This window comes from Gadus morhua, chromosome 7 (assembly GCF_902167405.1).
Source record: "Gadus morhua chromosome 7, gadMor3.0, whole genome shotgun sequence".
NCBI classification, from domain to species: Eukaryota; Metazoa; Chordata; class Actinopteri; order Gadiformes; family Gadidae; genus Gadus; species Gadus morhua.
Genome location: NC_044054.1, coordinates 2,136,042 through 2,161,233, shown reverse-complemented (window position 1 = coordinate 2,161,233; position 25,192 = coordinate 2,136,042). Strand labels below are relative to the sequence as shown.

At 46.7% G+C, this 25,192-nt stretch overlaps 3 protein-coding genes across 3 annotated transcripts; 1 reads left to right on the top strand and 2 right to left on the bottom strand.

Moving 5' to 3' along the window:
• Nucleotides 1–3,850: 3,850 nt before the first annotated feature.
• LOC115546969 (DDRGK domain-containing protein 1-like) lies at nucleotides 3,851–5,684 on the top strand. Its single transcript, XM_030360844.1, has 2 exons — nucleotides 3,851–4,054; nucleotides 4,799–5,684. Exons 1-2 carry the CDS (start codon nucleotides 3,955–3,957, stop codon nucleotides 4,957–4,959), a joined length of 261 nt encoding a protein of 86 aa, XP_030216704.1. The 5' UTR covers nucleotides 3,851–3,954; the 3' UTR covers nucleotides 4,960–5,684.
• Nucleotides 5,685–6,035: 351 nt separating this feature from the next.
• On the bottom strand, nucleotides 6,036–19,546 carry cars2 (cysteinyl-tRNA synthetase 2, mitochondrial). The gene is made up of 15 exons (XM_030360843.1): nucleotides 19,110–19,546; nucleotides 18,499–18,549; nucleotides 18,287–18,404; nucleotides 17,649–17,720; nucleotides 17,092–17,197; nucleotides 16,399–16,479; nucleotides 16,166–16,295; nucleotides 15,576–15,709; nucleotides 13,845–13,912; nucleotides 13,616–13,682; nucleotides 12,785–12,923; nucleotides 10,591–10,714; nucleotides 10,142–10,240; nucleotides 6,702–6,932; nucleotides 6,036–6,211 (listed from the first exon to the last, which is right to left on the bottom strand). The coding sequence occupies exons 1-15, from the start codon at nucleotides 19,415–19,417 to the stop codon at nucleotides 6,140–6,142; spliced, it is 1,800 nt and encodes a 599-aa protein (XP_030216703.1). The 5' UTR covers nucleotides 19,418–19,546; the 3' UTR covers nucleotides 6,036–6,139.
• A 620-nt stretch (nucleotides 19,547–20,166) lies between these two features.
• Nucleotides 20,167–25,192, bottom strand: LOC115547798 (ankyrin repeat domain-containing protein 10). Its single transcript, XM_030362250.1, has 3 exons — nucleotides 24,857–25,192; nucleotides 23,525–23,600; nucleotides 20,167–20,994 (listed from the first exon to the last, which is right to left on the bottom strand). The coding sequence occupies exons 1-3, from the start codon at nucleotides 25,046–25,048 to the stop codon at nucleotides 20,633–20,635; spliced, it is 630 nt and encodes a 209-aa protein (XP_030218110.1). The 5' UTR covers nucleotides 25,049–25,192; the 3' UTR covers nucleotides 20,167–20,632.

The window sequence follows — 25,192 nt, the reverse complement described above, 5'->3', positions numbered from 1 at the left end:
CTTGTAGCTGGCCGAAAGAGCTTGCAGGCCGATGCCGGTTGTCAGGTACCTCGAAAATATTGGAAATGCCTCTCCTCGTCCAGGCTTCGCATTGGAAGCACCAGAGAAACAAATTCCCCATCCCGATCTCGTGTGGTATTCAAAGGGCGCACATACCACCACCTATCTCTGCGCTTCCTGCGTTGTCGTTGCCGGTGTAAAAGGAGCAATAAAATGCACTCTTCTTCCGTAGACATTTTGATCGGAATGGCACTCGGAATGTCACCCGCAATATAAGCCGCGAAAACACCGGTGATTCTGCTGCCGCCCGTGGCGTGAGTGGTGTATTGCATGTAATGCTTTGTCCGCGTCGTTCGCGTATGCTGTGTGTAGACTATGAAAGGAAGCGCGTCGCTCGCGTGACTCGCGTCTTTTACGCGCCTTGCTCGCGTCGACTATGTAAGGGCCCTAACTCCCCTAACGCGACGCTTCAACGCGTGTAACGCGTCTACGCGCCTATACCAATGGTTCCCTATGCAAAAATGCCGATATTCGACGCCCCAAACGTGAGTGACGCGTTTGGTGTGGCCGTAGCATTAAGCCCCTTCATGGCGAAGCAAGGCCCTCCACTTGGCGTCGGCGTCCTGTTCGCCCACATTATCCCTTACTTAAATAAGCCATCACACACCCACAAAAATTGACTTCCCTTCAAACACATTTCTCCACAGGAAACTATTCAACAGAGGTCGTTAGGGCTGGCCCGAATAATTCAAATATTCGAATACTCGTTCAGAAAATTAGTATTCGAAGCTTAAATCAGTATTCGGAGCTTTGTTTTTTTTTTTCACGTACGTGACGTTACCAGAGCGAGGGGGCAAACTATAAGCGTCAGCGACACCAAGCAGAGAAGCGAGAGAGGTGGAGGAAGAATAGATATCTTGTTTCCCTTTACTTTATAACACAACATTAGCGGGATCTCGGGAGGAAAAGTAATGCTGAGCGAAATGCTAACCTTAGCTTAGTTGTTTGTTTACGTTCGCTGTACAGCGCCGCGCCAATCAACTGTGACTGGCTTGCTGCAGAGCGTGAGCGTCTTGGGAATACCTGGTCAATATAATGGATATAATATGGACACATAAGACAATCAATATTCGGTATTTGTTATGGATTTATTGTACAAATTCCCTGAAAAGATGCACGTTCCAGGATGAATTGAAAAGCTCCCCTAAGGGCTGAGATGGCAGAGGACAGCTGATTTGGAACAGAACAACAGCTGTTCGCTTTCACGGGGAAAAACTAAGGAACTTCAACCTACTTAGGCCTACTAATTAACGTTCAAAAGCTATTAAATCTTCAACAAAATATGCAGATACTGTCAAAATTGGTTCCAGGGAATATATAGAGATTATTAATGGTTTTTGATGGTGTTTTTTTCTGGAACGAGTATTTGAATATTCGCTCGGAAAAACCAACGAGTATTCGAAGCCTGAAAAATGGCATTCGGACCAGTAAGTGCGCCCCTTCCGGCTTGGAAAATTTGAATGGGAGGCAATGGAGAGAACGGAATTATTTTCTGATCCCAGTCATTAAATGCCTTGGATTACACATGTTTTATGTGCATTAAAATTATAATTTTTCATGCAAAGAAAACTACATTTTATTTGAAGGCGGTTTGATACTGTTAGGTTTTGTGTGAGGCCTCTTTGGGAATTACAGCTCTTCGCTGCTCTCGACGCGAATGATGCATTTTCATGAATTTCCTCCCCCCATGAAAATTGGTCTTGAACCGCAGGGCGGTTCAAGACCCGGGCCAGTTGTTTTGTTGGAGGGTCAAATTGAACCCGGGACGCAAAATATTTAGTTTAATACTGTAACGGCATTCAAAAACACAATATACAATAATTGGCTTTGTCCCGTCACAGCATTTATTTCAGTAGCGTAGTATTAAATGTTTCCTTCAGTTACAGCAAATTGTCAATATTATACATTTGAAATGTTTCATTGGTTAAAGCAATCGTCAATATTACAACCTTTTGGGTTTCCTTCACAGACATCAAACCACTCAGCAGGGACGTGCACAGGGGGGTTGCTCAGGTTGCTTGGGCAACTGCCCATATGCCCTCCTCGACTCAGGTTGCCCTTCCGAGGAAAAAAATTAATATATATATTTATTTATTTTTTAATCATTTAATGGATGCAGAATTTCATGTAGGCCTAGATAATAAAAATCGCCACTCGAAACATTTCATAAAGTAAGCGTAGCCTCATTCAATTCCGTTCGGGCACTGAGAGTGAAAGTCAGTAGGGGGCTTTTGCCGCCTCCCCTCTGCCGCCCTTCCCCCATTGAAATGAATGGAGGTGGCGAGTTGCCGCGCGGCGTGTGAAAGCTGAAATGCTTTACGTAGCTGCAGCGCTGCACGCGACCGGAAAACCGGCACCTGTGAGACGACTGCCTTAATGTTCTCGGCAAAGGTGAATTTGAGATGTATAACAAACAAATAATCATCACGTTTTACGAAATGAATTACAATCTTCATAAATCCAGGCTCAGTTTGCCACGTAACGTTTAGCCTAAATAATCAGACAGCTAGCTAGCTTGCAGACAAGCAGCCCGTTATCACATAGTCTACACATTTTTTGGTAGGCAAACTAAGCTACATGTCTGCTGATAGTTAGTTTCTAACATTTTGTTTTAACAAGAAGAATAAATGATAGGGTTAGCAATGTATCACATGAATTCTTTCATTCAAAATGGTTCATGCCTAAATCTTATCACTATTTTGGGTATTGTTTGTTATTGTTAAGTGAAGCCGAAATGCCCAGGGAAAAGAGGAGGATTCAGGAGAGAGAGAGACAACTAAAGGAGGCAGCAAAGAGGAGCACATCACTACAGGGTAGTGATGTGCTCCGAAATCAGTGTGGTCAAGAGCGGCTGTCTGACCTCCTCCTGCTGTCCATAGAGAAGGACATACCAATCGACAAAGAAGAGGTTCTGAAGGCTTCTCTTTTGAAGCTTTGCATTTTTAAAATGTCAATTTGGAGAAACTTATCAGTGACTTGATAGGATGTTGTTTAATTATGTTTGTGTTCATGTTATGTTCTTCTTCTTCAAGTCATGTTTTTCTGCATTATCGTTAGTAGTAGTTATTTCAGTGTTTTACTTATTTGTATTAATATATTATAAAGACCCTGTTATTTGTTATTCTCAGTCCTTCATATAGCCTGTGAGTTGTTTTTTATTTTTTTGGGGGGGGGGGTTGCCCTTTTTTCAGGTCAGAGCAACTGCCCCTCAAAATTCCTGTGCACGTCCCTGCCACTCAGTATCATACATCACCAACAGCAATAAAGTCAGTATGATATATTATAAATCTCAGGTTCCACCTTGTGCGTCAGTGCCACACCATCGCAAGCAATCGACCCCCCGGCCGGACGGAGGTAAAAATAAAAAAAGAAACGTTTGAAGGAGGGGCCACTGGGGGGTACGAGTTCAGTTTTACGGGGGCACTGGCCCCGCCTCCCCCCCCCCCAAGAACCACCCCTGCATACGTCACCACCACGCTGGTACAGACATGGCGATCGCTCTGCTCCACTTCACCGCTCTTTCCCAAGGGGAGGATAACAGCATCTAAAGAGGTGAAACCATTATAAGTCGGGGCACGTGGAGGGTTCCAGTTATGCCGATGGGGAGATTGTCGGTCTTGTCCACGCCAGTCGCAGGGAGTGTGACGTCACATACGAGATATAGTCTTTCTCATTGTGTTTTCTCTACAGCCTTTAACTGAACGATTGCACCATAAATGGTCAAACTCTTGACATGTTTTAACCTTTTTTCCCTACGATAACACTTCTGTGGGGATGACATCGCTCCGTTTGAGATGATTTAGAAACCGTTTTTTGGATTTAGTTTCTAACCACTGAACGTGGTTTGGTCGAACGTGGTTTGGCCTCAGCTCGCTTTTTTCCCGGCAGGACTCCATGGTGGTTCTCCTTGAAGACCTGGCGTCACTCTTCGGGATGCGAACCCAGGACGCCATTGCCAGACTGCAAGACCTCCTCGCTGAAGGCTCCCTCACAGGTGTGTTAAAGCTCTGCCTACTTCCTGTGTTTTAGTGACATCACAAGTGTCTGTCTGTCTCTTTTGATTTTAATTTATTTAAAGGGCTGATGTCGTGGCACCAGGTGAGTGAGTGAACCTCTGCCTGAACTCTGGTAGAATCGGGGCCCTTAAACTCAGATCACTTATTTGAAGCTCCGCCTCTTCCTGTGTTTTAATGACATCACAAGTGGGTGTGCCAAACTAGAAGTACGCTGGATGGATTAGCAACGTTTGCTACAGTAAACTGGGTCGACTGATTTATCCAGCTTACATCTAGGTGGACATGGCTTGCAACGGCTAATCACACTCAACTTAAAGTTTAATTCCAGCAAATATTCAACCCAGGGCCTTGTTTTGGCATGGAAACCCATCAAATAAGCCCTCCAAATACCTTTTTCATTGAAAATCTAGTATTAGAGTTTGCCCGGCGCAATGTTTGGCGTCCATGTTGTTGGCTTGGGGCAGTGAGTTTCTCTTCCAAATCTGCTTTTTTGAACCGCTGATATTGCTAAAAATAGCACCAAACCTCTGCAGTAGCATGACTAGGGTCCCTGCACATAAAACGAAGTACTTTTATTTTCTTGCCGGAATTACACTTTAAACTCACCTGGTGGTCCAATCAGGGCCATTAGACTCACCTGGTGGTCCAATCAGGGCCCTTAGACTCACCTGGAGGTCCTATCAGGGACCCATACCATGTTTTTAAATGTCCCCACCCCCCAGGTGTGATTGACGACCAGGGGAAGTTCATCTCCATCAGCCCGGAGGAGCTGAGTGCAGTGGCGCGCTTCATCCAGCAGAGGGGGCGCGTCTCCATCGCCGAGCCCGCCCAGGCCAGCAACTCCCTCATCAACCTCACGCCCGTGCTCCGCAACCAGGCCTGACCGCCGCCACAAGATGGCCGCCGTGGTCACAATACGGCTGCCGCCGTGGGTCGCCAATATGTGGGTTGCTAATGGAGACGACTGCTTCGTCACTCTTGTGATTAAGGGCTAGGAGATAGCGGCCATTTTTTTGAGGAAGTGGCCATCTTGTATGGCCGCCGCATCGCTCGCTGACAAGATGGCCGTCTCCTCACAAAATGGCCACCTCCTAGCTTCCTCACAAAATGGCCGCGGTGGCCTCCGCCCCAAGCGATAGCTAGGCCGAGGGCCGCCGGTCACTGTTGGAACTCATCCCATATCCCAGCTGTCAATCATCAGACCACCGGACCTGCCAAGCTGTTTGTACGTTTTATTTGATTTGTTGACAACATTTTCAGATTGCCAACTGGAGTTCTGCCGTTAATTGGATTTGTCATTTTAAAACAAATGATTGAGGTAACAAATGAAACGGCGTCCGATGTGTGAAGATGATGAAATCAATAAACACGATTGCACATTAAATAAAGAGTTCTGTGTAACAAGGTTTCATTTCTCAGCAGGGTTGGAAGTTTAGTGACTGACAATCAACAGATACAGTGGTCTGACTTCCATGAAGACCCCAACATGGATTTGACCCTAACATTTTACCATTTTACCTAAAAAACTCCTGAGTTACGTTGCTTTCAGTCCCCTCTAATCAATTCTTTTGATCATTTTCATCGATCCTTCCACATTTTAAAGTGCCTCAAGTCGACTCAAGAGCAGAAATGTCTGTCAGATATTAACGAGTTTATAAGACTTTGACTTCAATGAACCTCGTCCAATCGATGGTCAGCAAACGTACCCCGATAAAACAGACGCTGGGGGGGGGGGGGTCCTGGTTCTAGTCCTGGTCCTAGTCCTGGTCCTGATCTAGTCCTGGTCTAGGCCTGGTCCTGGTTCTAGTTCTAGTCCTGGTCCTGGTCTAGGTCCTGGTCCTGGTCTAGTCCTGGTCCTGGTTCTAGTCCTAGTCCTGGTCTAGTCCTGGTCTAGTCCGGGTCCTGGTCTAGTCCTGGTCCTGGTCTAGTCCTGGTCTAGTCCTGGTCTAGTCCTGGTCCTGGTTCTAGTCCTGGTCCTGGTTCTAGTCCTGGTCCTGGTCTAGGTCCTGGTCTAGGTCCTGGTCCTGATCTAGTCCTGGTCCTGGTCTAGTCCTGGTCCTGGTCTAGTCCTGGTCCTGGTCCTTCTCCGGGGCAGCCCTCCTGGTCAGCTCCCAGGTGGAGGTCGCCCCTCGGTCCTGAGAGGAGAACATCAACATCAGAGGTCGACAACAGAAGATCTGTGTCTCATCATCTACATGATGAGGTACAGAGAGAGGAGGGATGGGCGCCAAGGCAAAGGGAACAAGAACCAGGTTCAGCTGAGGACCAGGTCCCACCCGGAACCGGGCTTTCAAAGGTGACATATTACACCACCAGGCGCGAGTGAGGTTAGCCGTTACACGCCGTTTTGAAAATCTCCCTCTTCTGACATCACAAGTGGGCGTGTCCTCCTACACGTATGACGCACCAGTTCATTTGTAGAACCGGTTCACTTGGAGATGAGAGAACCGGTTCCCTTGTGAACCGGTTAATTCAGAGCTGACAGAACCGGTTCCCTTGTGAACCGGTTCATTCAGAGATGAGAGAACCGGTTCACAAGGGAACCGGTTCATTCAGAGAGGACAGAACCGGTTCCCTTGTAGAACCGGTCCATTCAGAGATGAGAGAACCGGTTCCTCCCCTCACCTTGATCAGCACGCCCGCGGGCGCCAGGTCCTTCCTGAGGGCGTCGCAGGCCTCCAGGAGGGGGAGCCGGTCCGGGCGGGTCCGGGGTCTAGCGGAGGCGGAGCCAGGGCCCTGGGGGGGCGGGGCCTCCCACGGGGCCAGGGCGAAGCTCCGCACGCGGCTCCGGAACTGACACAGCTGCTCCACCACAGTATCCACAACGACGGGGGAGGAGCCGGAGAGCCCCTCCTCCTGATGGGCGACGACAAGATGGGTCGGGCTTAATTAACAGGTGAGGCTTAATTAACCAAAGGCTTAATTAACAGGTGAGGCTTAATTAACTAAAGGCTTAATTAACAGGTGAGGCTTAATTAACAGGTGAGGCTTAATAAACTAAAGGCTTAATTAGCAGGTGAGGTTTAATTAACAGGTGAGGCTTAATTAACTAAAGGCTTGATTAACAGATGAGGCTTAATAAACTAAAGGCTTAATTAACAGGTGAGGCTTAATTAACTAAAGGCTTAATTAGCAGGTGAGGTTTAATTAACAGGTGAGGCTTAATTAACTAAAGGCTTAATTAACAGATGAGGCTTAATAAACTAAAGGCTTAATTAACAGGTGAGGCTTAATTAACTAAAGGCTTAATTAACAGATGAGGCTTAATAAACTAAAGGCTTAATTAACAGGTGAGGCTTAATTAACTAAAGGCTTAATTAGCAGGTGAGGCTTAATTAACAGGTGAGGCTTAATAAACTAAAGGCTTAATTAGCAGGTGAGGCTTAATAAACTAAAGGTTTAATTAGCAGGTGAGGTTTAATTAACAGGTGAGGCTTAATAAACAGATGAGGCTTAATAAATGAAAGGCTTAATTAACAGGTGAGGCTTCATTAATTGGAGTCTAAGCCTTCATTTATATCAATTAAACAGGTAATGAAGCAACAGAATGATCCGTTATAAACTAGGGCTGGGCGATTAATCTAATTTTGATTTTCTTTTTTTTTACGATTAATAGAAAGTGCAGAACAGCTGGATCCAAAGATTTTCTTTGTGCCCATTTTGTGTATTTTCTTTAAAGGTCCCATGACATGAAAATCTCACTTTATGAGGTTTTTTAACAAAAATATGAGTTCCTCTAGCCTGCCTATGGTCCCTCAGTGGCTAAAACTTGCGTTTGGTGTAAAACGAGCACTAGCTGTTCTGCTCGCCTTTGAAAAAACTGAGGCTCAAGTGCGCTGATTTGGAATGTCTGTATTTATGACGTCACCAAGAATCTCAGCTCCTCCCCTTACTCTGCCTGGCCCGCCCAGAGACGTTGGCCCGCCAATGAGACTCGACCGTGCGAGCGCCACATGTGTGTGTGTGAATACACACACTGTAAAGGTACGGCCACACCAACCGCGTTACCCGCATACGACGTGTATAAAATCAGCATTTTTTCCTTAGGGAACCATTGGTTTATGCGCGTATGAGCTGCGTAGATGCATTACATGCGCTAAAGCAACATTTTAGCCGCGTTAGCCGCGTATGAGCTGCGTATATATACGCACCTAACGCACCTACGCGCGGAGTTCAAAAAATGTAACTTTTTACGCTCCTACGCATGACGATTAGCCGCGTTGCCCAATCAGCGTTGAGCTTGACCCGACGTCACTGGCAGAGAGTAGTGAGCTTGGACAGAAGCATACAGCCGACATCTTTCTTTATTCTGTGTGGAAATAGTAACATAGTTACGCCATTAAATGCGTTCATGGAAACATGTTTAGCGAGAAATGTGCATTTTACTTTCATAATGTTCGCTCGGTGAATGTGAAGGATGTTTGGTTTGATAGTTATGACGAAGAGTGAACGCTCCGTTCACTTGCATGGACAGAGTCTCTGGTTGCTAAGCAACCTCAACGTCTTGGCGGACTATATATCTGCTGATCAACACTACGAATGCTGGAAACACATCAGACACACCATGTGAAGTTATTTAACCCGATTATTGTTATTTATATCCAGGATTATTTAATCTAAGGCACCTCCGCCTCCGGCGGTGGTCCCTCAGCGGGGCTCAAGCGGGAGACATTCGCCACCAACAATCCCTTTCTCCTCCATGTCGTGGTTCATGTTCTTGAGGGAGTCAAAGCCAAAGTTCCTTCCCCCCAATTCATTCTCAACCTTGGCTGAGATAACCCCCAATACGAGTCTCGTTGTAGAAATACCAGAGACGAGAGTCCGACGTGTTATGTGCCATAACACCAAAAGCAGAACGGTTATCCAAATAACAAGGAAGTGTACAACACTTGCGTTACAGTCCTGGAGCTCTATAGGCCTATCTAAATAATATCATATAATACATAGATATCTATATCATATAATACATATTATCACGGCCAAAAGCTGTGTGCGCCTCCAGACGATATTATGAATCACAAACGACTTTGTCGGGTTCTGCGCCGTCTCTGGTTCTTCCACTTTCACATCAACCTGAAGTCGACTGAACCGCGCGCTGCCTGCTGCCGGCTGCCTGCTGCCGGCTGCCCGCTGCCGGGCGATGGTGCCTCGCGGCAACCGGCGGCATGTCGAAGTTCATGTACTTCAGCGAGTCAAACCAAATTTCCTTTCCCCCAATTCCTTCTCAACCATGGCTCAGATAACCCCCACAACAGTATCGTTGTGGAAATACAAGACACGTCAAAGAACCGACAAGAAACACTTGCGTTACAGTGTCTACTTCACATTGATGTGGACGTTGAAGAACCAGGAACGTCGGAGAACCCAACGCGGTCGTTTGAGATTCATAATATTGGCTCACACAGCTTTTGGCCGTGATAATATATATTATATGATATAGATATCTGTGTAGGCTATATGATAATATTTAGATATAGAGCTCCAGGACTCCCGTGTGTTCTAGAATATTTACAGAACAAGGCTAAAGGCTGTGTGCGCCTCGCCATTGCGATACATCCACTGTAAACAGAGCGCATGGTACCGTGGATGCAAGCTGCTCAGGGCCACACCCCCACCCTTCTCCTTGACCCGCCTTGCTCCTCCTCATTTGCATTATAGCTAGAGACACCAAAACAGAGCATTTGGGGGAAGCTCAATGTGCGACTGGCTTGGAGTGGCTGTAACTCTGCACCACGGCTGAATTTCGGGAACGTCTTTGAATACTGTGTTAGTTGCCCACTAATACCTATATTAAAGAATAAATAAAATAGCATGTCATGGGACCTTTAAGGCCACATTTCAAAGTTCTCAGTTACAAAGAGTTTGTTGGGAGAGACACGCTGAATAAATACGTCATGTTTTCAAAATCAAAACTAATCCTGATTTCAACATTGACAAAAACAATGGTGGTTATGATTTTTATCCATAATAGAGCAGCCCTACTTTAAACTTAATTAATTAACCTCTAAACTTCTGACGGGAATCAAGAGTCTGGTGTGAGTCTGTCTCTCCAGGTGAGTGGTTACCTGTCTGTCCAGCAGGTCGACGCCTAGCAGACCGAACAGCTCCCTGACGTAGGCCAGCACCGCCCCCACCACCGCCGGGCTGCGGGCCGCACCGTCAGCCTGGGGGGCCACACCGGGACCGGGGTGTTAGGGACTGGAACCCTACCCCAGGGTCAGAGTTAACCCTAACCCAGGGTTAACTCTGACCCAGGGTTAACCCTAACCCTGACCCAACTCGTGAGGAAAGCTTTTCATACTTTAAAAACATTTGAACTAAAGGGATCCTGCTGCATTAGGTGAACAGATTTGTTTTAAATAAAGGAGTGTACATACGTATATATGAAGAGTATTTGAAGCCCAGTGACGATTGTTAAGATCACTTCTTATTTTAGATTCATCATTGCTCGCGGCCTGCTCCGATTGGCCGAGCCAGGCGGCCCCTCCACCAATGGAAAGCCCCCCCCACCCACCTCGGCGACGGGCTGCAGCTGGCGGTTGCCATGGGAAACGAGGTCCATGACGGCGTGCACTGCTCGGGGCGTGTCGAAGTCGTCCGCCAGGGCGTCCAGCACCTGACCTTTGACCTCCGCCAGCCTGAGCGCACAAAGTGATTTGATAATTAGACGCAAGTCCACCAGACGCAAGTCCATTTAAGGTCAATCAGACGCAAGTCCATTTAAGGTCAATCAGACTTAAGTCCATTTAAGGTCAATCAGACGCAAGTCCATTTAAGGTCAATCAGACGCAAGTCCATTTAAGGTCAATCAGACTTAAGTCCATTTAAGGTCAATCAGACGCAAGTCCATTTAAGGTCAATCAGACGCAAGTCCATTTTAAGGTCAATCAGACGCAAGTCCATTTAAGGTCAATCAGACGCAAGTCCATTTAAAGGTCAATCAGACGCAAGTCCATTTAAGGTCAATCAGACGCAAGTCCATTTAAGGTCAATCAGACGCAAGTCCATTTAAGGTCAATCAGACGCAAGTCCATTTAAGGTCAATCAGACGTAAGTTCATTTAAGGTCAATCAGACGTAAGTTCATTTAAGGTCAATCAGACGCAAGTCCATTTAAGGTCAATCAGACGCAAGTCCATTTAAGGTCCGTCAGACGCAAGTCCATTTAAGGTCCGTCAGACGCAAGCCCATTTAAGGTCCATCAGACGCAAGTCCATTTAAGGTCCATCAGACGCAAGTCCATTTAAGGTCAATCAGACGCAAGTCCATTTAAGGTCAATCAGGTCAATGAGACTTAAGTCCATTTTTAAGTCAATGATACTGAAGTCAATGTTTAAGTCAATGTTTAAGTCAATGAGAGTTAAGTCATTTAAGTTAATGAGACTCAAATCATTATTTAGATCACTATTTTGGTTATATAGGTAGAGTTTGATGTATCTACTGCAAGTTGCTGTTAAGCGCCAATTACCCATGTGGGAACATTCTTGCTTTCCTATCATTTATGCGCTGGTGGTTGGCGATGGATGTTTTCAGGTTGTTAGTTCAGGTTAGAGCAGCGTAGTTAGAGGACTCAGTTTATCTCTGGTCGGGGGGGGATAGCATGTTCCCCCAGAGTCAGGTTTAGTTAGGGTTCCTTCCTGTTTTGTTCCATTTCCTTTCGTTGATTTAATAACCATCCCACCATGTGTCTGAAGCAAATCTTAAATAAATTCATTGTTTCCAAGTTGTTTCAAATTCATTGTTGCCGTTACAGTGACTGAAGTAAATGTTAAAGTTTATGAGACTGAAGTCAATGTTTAGGTCAATGAGACTTAATAAAAGTCTAATTTGGATTTAAAACCTCTTTTCCTAGAGAGATCTTGTTAAGAGATCTTGTTGAGGGCAGCACGCAACAAACACATACATTTTGGTTTTGTTCAAACAAAAACACACAATTATCGAATCGATTAAAAGACTTAAAAGACTTAAAAGACTCAATTTCCAATCCTACCACATTCTAGGTCCGTTACTAATGAGCTGAAGCCATCAAATTAAATCCATTCTGACCGTTTAGGCCTTAATGACCTGATAATTAAACGGGTAATGAAGCAACAGTAAGTGAAACATGTTTTTCATTGACTGTAACTGTATCTTGTCCGTCATCACTCTAGATATGAACTAACCAAAGACTTTGGAGTCTACAGTCTGATTGGACGAATACATTTAGGCACAACATTTGAACACTATTAAAAGTTAGGATGAGTTGAGATTTGATCCGTTTTGATCAGTGTTCATCAGTTAAGCGACCGCAGATCAGAGATCATTCAATGTGATCAGAGATCCTTCAACGTGATCAGAGATCATTCAACATGACCAGAGATCCTTCAATGTGATCAGAGATCATTCATTGTGATCAGAGATCCTTCAACGTGATCAGAGATCCTTCAATGTGATCAGAGATCCTTCAATGTGATCAGAGATCATTCAATGTGATCAGAGATCCTTCAATGTGATCAAAGATCCTTCAATGTGATCAGAGATCATTCAATGTGATCAGAGATCCTTCAATGTTATCAGAGATCCTTCAATGTGATCAGAGATCCTTCAATGTGATCCGCAATTCAAAGTGGAGGTCATGGAGCATCCATCAAGGTGAAAGTTCAAATCCCTACGGACTCGAAACCACGCCAGAATATTGAGGCACCAGGTCAGAGGTCACGGAGGGCCTACTTGTCCCAGAGCCGGTCCGGGTCCAGGGGGGGGCAGGGCAGCTGGCCCCTCAGGTAGGCCTGGGCCCCTTGGTCAAAGGTCACCAGCGCCCCCAGCTGGCTGCGGGCCGCAAGCATGCTGCCCTCGCTGAAGTCGATCGCTGCAGGTCAGGACAGACAGACAGGTCAGGACAGACAGGTCAGAGGACAGACAGACGGGTCAGAGGACAGACAGACAGGTCAGAGGACAGACAGACGGGTCAGAGGACAGACAGACGGGTCAGAGGACAGACGGACGGGTCAGAGGACAGACGGACGGGTCTGAGGACAGACAGACAGGTCTGAGGACAGACGGACGGGTCTGAGGACAGACAGACAGGCCAGAGGACAGACAGACGGGTCAGGACAAACAGACGGGTCTGAGGACAGACAGACAGGTCAGGACAGACAGACGGGTCAGAGGACAGACAGACGGGTCTGTGTTCTGCTGAGGACAGACAGACAGGGCAGGACAGACAGACGGGTCAGAGGACAGACAGACGGGTCAGAGGGCAGACAGACAGGTCAGAGGACAGACAGACGGGTTAGAGGACAGAGACAGACAGACGGGTCAGAGGACAGACAGACGAGTCAGGGGACAGACAGACCTGAGACGGGTTAGAGAACAAGGACAGACAGACGGGTCAGAGGACAGAGACAGACAGACGGGTCAGAGGACAGACAGACGAGTCTGTGTTCTGCTGAGGAGACAGACAGACAGGTCAGGACAGACAGACGGGTCTGTGTTGTTTTAATTGCGACCCATTAACAAGCTTATTAACCGTATAGTAACCTCCTGTGTGAGACTTTGTACCTGATCTGTATTTCGTCAGCAGGCAGAACATCCTGAACTCATGGGCCGAGTACGACCGCAGGAACTCCTGGAGGGAAAAATCACAAACCCGACGCATAATTAGTCAAATCACGTTTTCGCAATTCCCGTAAAAAAATCGCAGTTTGAAAACACGTTGTGCGATCGCAACGCAGCGAGGTGCGCGTTCTACGTTATGCGTTGTGTTGTCGCGTTATGAGAAACATTTGACCTTTATCGTGATGAAGTTCTTCAAGGATTTGGACATTTTCTCGGCACTCCCTTTGAGATGCAAGTGACCTGAAGAACAAAGCAGATTATTTGGGTTACGTGTGTGTGTGTGTTGCATGAGTGTGTGTGTGTGTGTGTGTGTGTGTTGCATGAATGTGTGTGTGTTTGTGTTGCATTAGTGTGTGTCTGTGTGTGTGTTGCATAAGTGTGTGTGCGTTGCATTAATGTCTGTGTGTGTGTGTGTTGCATTAGTGTGTGCGTGTTGCATTAGTGTGTGCGTGTTGCATTAGTGTGTGTGTGTTGCATTAGTGTGTGTGTGTTGCATGAGTGTGTGTGTGTGTGTGTGTTGCATTAGTGTGTGTGTGTGTGTTGCATTAGTGAGTTTGTGTGTGTGTTAGGGGTGTGACGATACACTCAGCTCACGAGACGAGACACGATATTCGGTTCACGAGAACGAGACGAGAGGAAATTTTAAGAAAACTACCATGACAAAATATATGACTGGACCAACAGACTTTTATTTAACCGAGTTACACATGCATTTTAAAATGTTTTATTATAACTATTTACATGCATGTAATTGAAACTAAAACTACAATTTATAAAAGTGGAAGTAAAATAAATAAAATTAAATAATTCTCTTTTTTTCAAATGCAATCAATATTATGTGCAAAACCAAATCAAAGTTCTACTCCGTCAATACAGAGTGCAAATAGTGCAAACAGAGTCTAACCAAGTATGTCACTGACAACTTCATCATTTCCGCCGGGTACCCAAAATGCTGCCAAACAAATGATTTAAAAGTGGCGGGGGGGTCTTCGATGGTAATACGGGTATTTTCCGACGTCATTCTGGCTGCCTATGGCTGCTTCCCCTGCTTCCCCTCCTTCTCCTCCTCTTCTTCTTTTCCTTCTCCTACGTTAGGTTCTGGCAGGCTAGACGCAGCAAAGGCGCATTACTGCCCCTTGAGGCCACAAATAAAAGTTTAGATAGCTCACAAATCTCACGAGACAAATTTTTAACCCGACGGGTAATATCGTTGAGTTTAATCTCGCGAGATCTCATCACACCCCTAGTGTGTGTGTGTGTGTGTGTGTGTGTGTGTGTGTGTGTGTGTGTGTGTGTGTGTGTGTGTGTGCACTCACACTAGGCCATCTGGCCGTGGCCGTTTTCGCACCTAACCGTGCTCAAATCTGCCAGTGTGAGTGTGGCCAGGCCGGGCCAATTTGGCCACTTGGGAGAGGTGTGCTGCTACAGTACGGGCCGCCACGGTACAGATGCTAATGAGCTGACACGCGCACGGCTACGCAACCTGAGCTGGATGACGTATAGTCCATGCGACGACCACGGACATAATAAAGGCGATAAGCCTTCTTTCCCATCAAACGGTAAAGATGGCGTCAAGCGGTTCAACTGTTGGTTCACGTTGGTCCCAGAGAGAAGTCAAGTGTCTGTTAGCCATTTGGGCAGACGATAAGCAACAGACTCAGCAAAGTGCGAACTGTGTTCTCTGTGTTGTTGTCCATTGTTGTTAAAACTCTGACTGGCGGCAGACTTTATTATGCTCCATGCAGCGGATGCTTGGTGATGACGCGTTACGACGTGATGACGTGTGTACAAGAGCCTACTGTGGCCAGGCCACAGTAGCGAACGGCCAAAGGCCACGGCCAGATGGCCTAGTGTGAATGCACCCTGAGAGTGAGAAGTGTTTCCTAATATGGGCGCCCTCCACCTGAGTGCAGGAAGTAGTTCCCCCACTGGGGGCAGCGGTGGTAGGCCTCGCTCTGGGCCACCTCATTCTCGTGGTGGGGGAAGGCCAGGTCCACCCCCCCAGAGTGGATGTCCAGCTGGCTGCCAAATACTGAGCTGGGGAGAGAGAGGGGCGGGTCAGACACACAGCTGGCTGCCAGATACTGAGCCGGGGAGAGAGAGGCGTCCTGACACTTAATACACTTAGACGTACACTTAATGTACACACTTATATTTTGTACGTCCATATTTGTTGTACATGGCCTCCCTCTCTCTCTCTCCCCCTCCCCCCCACCTCTCCCTCTCCCTCCCTCCTCCTCCGTCTTCCTCCCCCCTCCTCCTCCGTCTTCCTCCCCCCCACCTCTCCCTCCCCCTCCTCCCCCCTAACCCTCTACCCTCTCCCTCCTCCTCCCCCCCAACCCCCTCCCCCACCACCTCTCCCTCCTCCTCCCCCCTTCCCCTCCTCCTCCTCCTCCTCTATCCTCTCTCCCTCTCCCTCTCCCTCTCCCTCTCCCTCTCCCTCCTTCCCCTCCTCCTCTATCCTCTCTCCCTCCTCCCCTCCCCCCTCCTCACCTGGCGATGGTGGAGCACTCGATGTGCCAGCCCGGTCTCCCCCCACCCCAGGGGGAGTCCCAGGACGGCTCCCCCGGCTTGGCGGCCTTCCAGAGGGCGAAGTCCCGCGAGTCACGTTTATCGGAGTCCGCTGTCCCAAAAGATCGGACGAAACAAACAAGGCTGGAGTGAGGTGGGAGTGAAGGATTCTGGGAAAATGAAGCTCTGCTTTTTGTTTGAAACGTAGAACCGACCGGATTCGCTGGGTAGCGAGACGGAACCGGAGAACTTCCCGTAGCGCTGGCCGATACTCCGGATGTCGAAATACACGTCACCTACCGCCACGCAGATAACAAACAGTAACGACAAAACGTTGGGGATGGAACGAGACAAACTACGACAGAATAGCAAAACAGAATTGCAAAATGTACTTTATCAGAGGGATGCTTATGCATTCAGTTAAAGAATAATGCTTAAAACTGAATACTATATTCTAACTTTCTGGAGGAGTGTGGTTTAACTTTCAATAACTGCACGGCTATAATGTAGTCTTACAGCCGAATATCAGTTGTCTACGGGGAATGGGTTAACCTAGTGGTAGTTAGTGCTTGGCACTTGGTTCTATGAACTTCCTTACTGTACACACAGAGAAAGATTGTTGTCGTTTCTTCTTTCTGAAGACGAACTGACTTATTGTAAGTCACTCTGGATGTAGGCGTATGCTCAACGCCCTGAATGTTAATGTAAATGTTATCATCCTTTAATTGAATCCAATTATACAAAATGAGGTATAAGAGCGAATGACTCCAAAAGATGAATAACAAAGAAAGATATGATTCTTTAATCGGGCCTGGTATAATGAGGATATTCCACTCTGAGGTGCGGAGGCTATTCGATAAAACACACTAACTCGTACTCTTGTAGGATATTAAATAACGTTTGTTTACCTTTCTGCGTGGGGTAGGCGTGACCGTTAGCCACGATGCGCTCGATAAACGCCACGATCTGAGGCACGTTTTCAGTCACTCTCAAGTACACCGTGGGAGGTAGGACCTAGAGCAAAACATTTAGAACATACACATCCTGATTTAAACAGATAAAGAACGAAAGGAACTGCACTATTCATCCCTAATTCAGATAAATGATAGCTTAGCACAGAACTGATTTTTAATGCAAGTTTAATTATAGAGAAAGCACATTTTCTCAACGGCAATCCTGCTTTTCTATAATGGGTACTGCAACCTATTAGGTATCAGAATTTGTCCTCTAAACTTAAATCTGATTTCAAATAAAGGGTAAAACTATCTGATCCATAACTCAGACAAAGAATTTTTAAGCACAGAACTGATTCTTCACAAAAGTTTACAATGAGTTAAAAAATCTTTGAATGTAATGTTAGCACAGCAGTCAGTGCAATGAACTCTGTATATTTTTAATACATGTTGATATAGTTTAACATTCTGAATGATATTTCTAAACATAGTACAAAAGTGTCTTCACACACCTTCAATGACAGCATGTCCTTCTTGAATTCTTCTTCGTATATCCTGGCCAGGATCGTGGGAGACATGTTCTCCTACTAAGTCAAAGGTTTTATCAGACGCGTAAACAAATACAGAACACAATTATCTCTATAATTATTTAACAATAAGTGTGCATTTATTGTGTGTTGTACGTCCTGCTACTTAATGTACACACTTATTGTATGTTGTACGTCCTAGCACTTAATGTACGCTCTTATTGTGTGTTGTACGTCCTGGTACTTAATGTACACACTTATTGTGTGTTGTACATCCTGGTACTTAATGTACACACTTATTGTGTGTTGTACGTCATAGCACTTAATGTACGCTCTTATTGTGTGTTGTACGTCCTAGCAGTTAATGTACGCTCTTATTGTGTGTTGTACGTCCTAGCACTTAATGTACACACTTATTACATGTTGTACGTCCTTGGACATAAAAACAGTCCTTAGCATGGTGTAGCTTCTTACCCTAGCTATCTGTGTTGTCTACGGGGAATGGGTTAACCTAGTGATGGTTAGTGCTTGGCACTTGGTTCTATGAACATCCTCAACGCCCTGAATGTAATCGTGTTTTGTTGATCAATGCAGTGATGTCTGTGGTGACGTCGCTGCGTCACCTCCTGGCTCCTCTTGATGATCTTGTCGTCGATGTCGGTGATGACCAACGCGTGGACGACGCTGACCCCAAACACCCGGGACAGAATCCTCTGGAGGATGTCGAAGCGGACGTACGAGCTGCAGAGAGAGACCGAGAGGAACCCGTTCACCTCTGAAGCATTCACTGGAAGTTAAATGGATCTAATGGACTGATTTGGTCGTCGTTGGTTACCACGCATGGCCGAGGTGGGCGTGGTCGTAGACCGTGGGGCCGCAGCTGTACCTGAAGACAATCACCACATGGGACCAGTTTACGAGTTACATTAACATTTAGGGCGTTTAGCAGACGCTCACAACGGTTCATACAAACATTCACCCATTCGTACACATTCACACAATCACCAGTTCATACACAAGTTCACCCATTCCTACACACATTCATCCATTCACACATAATCCCCCATTCAAACACATATTAAACGGATCACTCTTTCATACACACATTCATACACCAGATCACCCATTTACACATATTCACCCAAAAACATTCATACACACATTCACCCATCTCATACACCAGATAACTCATTCAAACACACAGTCACCCGATCACTCATTCATACACCAGATCACCCATTCACACACATTCACCCATTCATACACAGTCACCCATCCATACACACGTACACTCCTAGCTCACAGGAGCTAGGAGGAGCTGGGGATCGAACTAACTTGTAACCTGAGGGTCGCTGGTTCGATCCCGGAAGGTCGCTCGTGAGCTAAGCCGAAATGACAACAACGTCATAACTCATTATCTTCGTACATATCATATCGCAGACCTACCAGGTGGCGACCCGGTCCCGCGTCAGAATGAGGGGCTCCTTCCGTCGGGTCAGACTGTTGTAGGTCTTCACCCCGGTGTCAAACCCCACGGGTCGGATCCACGACCCCCCAGCATGGGTGCAGGTAGATCTAGTCCACGTCCCCCAAGTAGGGGTGCAGGGCGGTCTAGACCCGGTCCACGACCCCCCAGCAGGTCTAGACCCGCTCCACGACCCGCCAACAGGTGTGAATGCAGGTCTGGATGAAATTGACAGACAAGTGACCCATAAGCGACGGTCGACCGCCTGTTTAAACCACGTGGTCTGCATGGCAGTGCAGCCTTTAGAGGTGATAGAGGATCATTAGGTGTGATTATAGATCCCGGACTGAATCGGGACTGGTTCTCTGACCCGTGGATGTCAGATTCATAACATAAGGCGTTTCCTGGTTTCTTCTTTGGTGGTTTTAAACCCGAATCGTAGGTCCGACAGCACAGCACTTCCTGCTGGACGGAGGTGGTGCAGCCACGGCCATCCCGTATTGAACCGTTAATTAGATTGTATAAAAGAGCATTACAAGTGCTTCTGTGTGTATAAATCTCCAAGACAGCATTAACCATCTGTCTTGGAGATGTATACACATTAACCATCCGTTTTGGTCTCTCTGGCGCTATCTTGGGCCGTATGTCGCAATGCAGTTTTATTACTTTTTAATTCGGATTTGCACCCCTCACTAGTTTACATTAAATTATCCCATAACGTCCCCAAGAGACAAATAATACACTTTTCTAAATGTTTGACTTGTATAGAGGATTTAAACATGTTTACCAACCATGGACGTCAGCTTCCTAATGGTAGTAGCCCCTGTCGTGTTTAAGGTCCGACAGCGTCGCCTATTGGACGGGTGGTGTATAACTACTATTCCGTATTTATCATTTAACAATGCACATTTATCAATTAACACGAGCTGTTTACAGAGTGTCTGTATAGTGGACATAATATCATGCATTTACTGCATTTACATGGTTTCTGACTCTAAACCAAATTCTTTCCTTGAGGGACATTAACTACGACAAAAAAACAGGACAGAACATGAACATTTAATTATTCCCAGGTGACAAAGTTCACTTACAAAACAAATAGGGCGCATCAATTTGTAACACAAAGACTGTCATTTGAGTGAAAAAGACGAGTATAAAATGACATTGTTTTAGCACCGCATGGAATTTAAAACGAGCAAATAACAAATGTTTTTCTTTGGTTGAGGAATCTCTTAAGTTCCCCTCAGATCCGAAGCAAAGACGTCCAGAAACGTAAGTGACTTTAGGCAACCTTTTAAGTAATTTGAAACTGCACAAGACTTTTAAGTACTGAAGTTCTTTTAAAGTACTTTAAACTCCAACAGGACGCTCAGGTACTTTTCAAACACGTCTTAAAGTCGGCGTTTAAAAAACCGACGTCCCCTCAATAGTGCAAGCACGTCCGATTAAAAACGCGCGAAAGAACCAGCGTATTCCTCGGAGCGTCTTAACCCAGTTCATCTCCTCAGAGTCGGGGCAGGGAATCGAACCCGCGACGTCCCCCGATGTCCTCCGCCGTGTCCCCGTAGCCATGGTGATGTCCGTAGAGCAGGAGATCGCCCAGGTCAAAGGTCACCGCCCCCAGGTCATAGGCAATGGGGGCGGGGCTCCCAGAGCGATGCAGCGAGCCGCACATGTCAGAGGTGTGTCGAGTCTCTCCCGGGGACTCCTGATTGGACGATGCGAAGGAGGCGCAGTGCTTCTGATTGGACGGCTCGGCGGTGGTCTTGAGGGGGTCGGGGGGCCGGAGGAGGACCTCAGGGGGGCCGGCGCAGGAGGGGGGCCGCAGGAAGCCGCTGAAGAGGCCTCTGGTGTCGTCTTGTGACGCTAAACAAAATGGAGGAAAGACAAACGCATGGACACTTAAAAACAGTACTTAGCATGGTGTAGCATCTTACCCTAGCATGGTGTAGCATCTTACCCTAGCATGGTGTAGCATCTTCTCCTAGCATGGTGGAGCATCTTACCCTAGCATGGTGGAGCATCTTACCCTAGCAAGGTGGAGCATCTTATCCTAGCATGGTGTAGCATCTTACCCTAGCATGGTGGAGCATCTTATCCTAGCATGGTGTACAATCTTACCCTTGCATGGTGGAGCCTCTTACCCTAGCATGGTGTAGCATCTTACCCTAGCATGGTGTAGCATCTTACCCTAGCATGGTGTAGCATCTAGCATGGTGTAGCATCTTACCCTAACATGGTGTAGCATCTTACCCTAGCATGGTGTAGCATCTTACCCTAGCATGGTGTAGCATCTTACCCTAGCATGGTGGAGCATCTTACCCTAGCATGGTGTAGCATCTAGCATGGTGTAGCATTTTACCCTAGCATGGTGTAGCATCTTACCCTAGCATGGTGTAGCATCTTACCCTAGCATGGTGTAGCGTCTTACCCTAGCATGGCGTAGCGTCTTACCCTAGCATGGTGTAGCGTCTTACCCTAGCATGGTGGAGCATCTTACTCTAGCATGGTGTAGCATCTTACCCTAGCATGGTGGAGCATCTTACCCTAGCACGGTGTATCATCTTTCCCTAGCACGGTGTAGCATCTTACCCTAGCATGGTGTAGCATCTTACCCTAGCACGGTGTAGCATCTTACCCTAACATGGTGTAGCATCTCACCCTAGCATGGTGTAGCGTCTTACCCTAGCATGGTGTAGCGTCTTACCCTAGCATGGTGTAGCGTCTTACCCTAGCAATCTGTGTTGTAAACGGGGAACGGGTTAACCTGGTGATGGTTAGTGTTGTTGAACGGGTTAACCTAGTGATGGTTTGTGTTGTTGAACGGGTTAACCTAGTGAGTAAGGGCCTGACGTGCACCTCTCTAAAATGTTAACCTTCCGTTAAGGCGACGCAGCAACAAGGGCTGTGATTGGTCCGCTCACTAAAACCCGACGCAGAACCAGAACAAAGCGGTTCAGAGCGTCTGCGCGGTCCTCGCTCTGCGTCGACGTGGAACAATAAGTGAGCCTTAGCGTGGGTCCTAAAGGCCTTCTGTAGCCTACTCACTGTCTGACCTTCTGTAGCCTACTCACTGTCCGTCCTCCTGTAGCCTACTCACTGTCTGTCCTCCTGGAGCCTACTCACTGTCCGTCCTAAAGGCCTTCTGTAGCCTACTCACTGTCTGTCCTCCTGGAGCCTACTCACTGTCTGTCCTTCTGGAGCCTACTCACTGTCTGTCCTTCTGGAGCCTACTCACTGTCTGTCCTTCTGGAGCCTACTCACTGTCTGTCCTCCTGACAGTAGCCTACTCACTGTCTGTCCTCCTGGAGCCTACTCACTGTCTGTCCTCCTGTAGCCTACTCACTGTCTGTCCTTCTGTAGCCTACTCACTGTCTGTCCTTCTGTAGCCTACTCACTGTCTGTCCTTCTGTAGCCTACTCACTGTCTGTCCTCCTGTAGCCTACTCACTGTCTGTCCTCCTGTAGCCTACTCACTGTCTGTCCTTCTGTAGCCTACTCACTGTCTGTCCTCCTGTAGCCTACTCACTGTCTTTCCTCCTGGAGCCTACTCACTGTCTGTCCTCCTGTAGCCTACTCACTGTCTGTCCTCCTGGAGCCTACTCACTGTCTGTCCTCCTGTAGCCTACTCACTATCCTTCTGTAGCCTACTCACTGTCTGTCCTCCTGGAGCCTACTCACTGTCCTTCTGTAGCCTACTCACTGTCCGTCCTAAAGGCCTCCTGTAGCCTACTCACTGTCTGTCCTCCTGTAGCCTACTCACTGTCCTTCTGTAGCCTACTCACTGTCTGTCCTCCTGGAGCTTACTCACTGTCTGTCCTCCTGGAGCCTACTCACTGTCTGTCCTCCTGTAGCCTACTCACTGTCTGACCTCCTGGAGCCTACTCACTGTCTGTCCTCCTGGAGCTTACTCACTGTCCTTCTGTAGCCTACTCACTGTCTATCCTCCTGGAGCCTACTCACTGTCCTTCTGTAGCCTACTCACTGTCCGTCCTAAAGGCCTTCTGTAGTCTACTCACTGTCCTTCTGTAGCCTACTCACTGTCTGTCCTCCTGGAGCCTACTCACTGTCTGACCTAAAGGCCTCCTGGAGCCTACTCACTGTCCTCCTGTAGCCTACTCACTGTCTGACCTCCTGGAGCCTACTCACTGTCTGTCCTCCTGGAGCTTACTCACTGTCCTTCTGTAGCCTACTCACTGTCTGTCCTCCTGGAGCCTACTCACTGTCCTTCTGTAGCCTACTCACTGTCTGTCCTCCTGGAGCCTACTCACTGTCTGTCCTTCTGGAGCATACTCACTGTCCTCCTGGAGCCTACTCACTGTCTGACCTTTAGTAGCCTACTCACTGCCTGACCTTTAGTAGCCTACTCACTGTCTGACCTTTAGTAGCCTACTCACTGTCCGTCCTGGCCTTCTTGTTGACCATGTTCTCCCAATGGTCCAGGAGCCGCTTCCGGCCGCCGTCCACCGGCCCCTGAGGACATCATAAATATATATATAAATATAGTGAGGACATCATAAATATATATAAGTATAGTGAGGCTACATCATAAATATATATATATAGTGAGGCTACATCATAAATATATATAAAAATATAGTGAGGCTACATCATAACAAGAAGGCAAACTAGTTTGTATTGAGTATATAGTGAGTTTACATTATAACAATATCAAAGATGAGTTTATATTATAGCAATTAAAAAATTATTTTACATAGAACAATATAAAATACGAGTTTATATTATGACACTTTAGAAGATGAGTTTACATTATAACAATATAAAAGATGAGTTTATATTTTAACAATTTAGAAGATAAGTTTACATTCAAACAATATAAAAGATGAGATTACATTATAACAATATAAAAGATGAGTTTATATTATAACAAATAAAAAATAAGTTTACATAGAACAATATAAAAGACGTGTTTATATTATGACACTTTAGAAGATGAGTTTACATTATAACAATATAAAAGACGAGTTAACATTATAACAATCCAAAAGATGAGTTAAGATTATTATTGTGCGAGTAGTACCATAATAATTTAAAATAATATTTACCTGAGGCACCCTTCCCTACCACTCTGTAATAAGCAAATATATAAAATATGATATCTAAAAAACAAAGAAAATAAAATGAGAAAATAATATATATCGGCCTTTGCATATATCGGTTTTATCTGTTCAATGGACATGGAGGTCTAGCTGATTCTAGATTATTTATAATGAATGAATATCGATTTACCACTGCGGCCGCACTATGATAATATCCACGTTTTGATTCTAGCCTCAAGCGTGACGTCACCGGCGGAAGGCGGGTTTTGCGACCAATCAGCGGAGTCACACTGAGTTTAAATCCATAAATTCACCACTGGTAGGAAACCCGAGAGAGAGAGAGAGAGAGAGAGAGAAAGGGAGAGCGCAAAAGAGTGAGGGAGAGAGCAAGCGAGGGAGCATCCGAGTGTGAGGGAGAGAGAGCGAGAGAGACGCTTGCAGAGTATACACAGACCCGGATGTCCATCAATCACGTAGTTATTATCTGCACTAATCTGCCTAATTAATCCCTTCATTTAGAGTTAAAAAAGTTATACTCTCGCCCGACCTGATCTCGCGTGAACTTCCACCTCCACACCCGCTCTCTAATCCCCAAAGAGGGTTTAGAGTCTAAAAACCAACGCGTCCGTCTGTCCCTCTCTCAATCCCCGACTTCGCGTGCCCGCGTACCTTCCCAAAGCGCGCAGCCCAGTGCATGGGGGTCCACCCGCAGCAGGGGTCCTGCGCGCCGATGTCTGAGGGGTCGGCGGTGCGGTGGACCAGCGCGCAAAGAGCGCCCAGCTCCGCGTCTCTACAGCCGCAGTGGAGCGGGAACCCGGACGATAGTTCATCCGCCTCCTCGATCTCCATCTCGGATATCATGGTCGATAGATCGATAAAGGTTCCGTTATTGGAGATGAACCGGGTCTGGAGGGAGCATGGTCCTCCTTCTCCAAACAAAAGAGAGGTAGAGGAGGAGGAGGTGTGTGTGTGATTTCGGCGTCCGGCAAATCCCGGTCTGGATTC

What these genes read in the sequence shown, in the direction of transcription:
- LOC115547798 (XM_030362250.1), bottom strand. Translation starts at nt 25,048, where the DNA reads ATGATATCCGAGATGGAGATCGAGGAGGCGGATGAACTATCGTCCGGG. An exon ending in GGGCTGCGCGCTTTGGGAAG is followed by an intron (nt 23,601 to 24,856) that starts GTACGCGGGCAC and finishes TGATGTCCTCAG; the next exon opens with GGGCCGGTGGACGGCGGCCG. An exon ending in CAAGAAGGCCAGGACGGACA is followed by an intron (nt 20,995 to 23,524) that starts GTGAGTAGGCTA and finishes CATTTTGTTTAG; the next exon opens with CGTCACAAGACGACACCAGA.
- LOC115546969 (XM_030360844.1), top strand. Translation starts at nt 3,955, where the DNA reads ATGGTGGTTCTCCTTGAAGACCTGGCGTCACTCTTCGGGATGCGAACC. An exon ending in CGCTGAAGGCTCCCTCACAG is followed by an intron (nt 4,055 to 4,798) that starts GTGTGTTAAAGC and finishes CCCACCCCCCAG; the next exon opens with GTGTGATTGACGACCAGGGG.
- cars2 (XM_030360843.1), bottom strand. Translation starts at nt 19,417, where the DNA reads ATGCAGACCACGTGGTTTAAACAGGCGGTCGACCGTCGCTTATGGGTC. An exon ending in CTCGCTACCCAGCGAATCCG is followed by an intron (nt 16,296 to 16,398) that starts GTCGGTTCTACG and finishes CTTTTGGGACAG; the next exon opens with CGGACTCCGATAAACGTGAC. An exon ending in GCTGACGAAATACAGATCAG is followed by an intron (nt 12,924 to 13,615) that starts GTACAAAGTCTC and finishes CCTGACCTGCAG; the next exon opens with CGATCGACTTCAGCGAGGGC.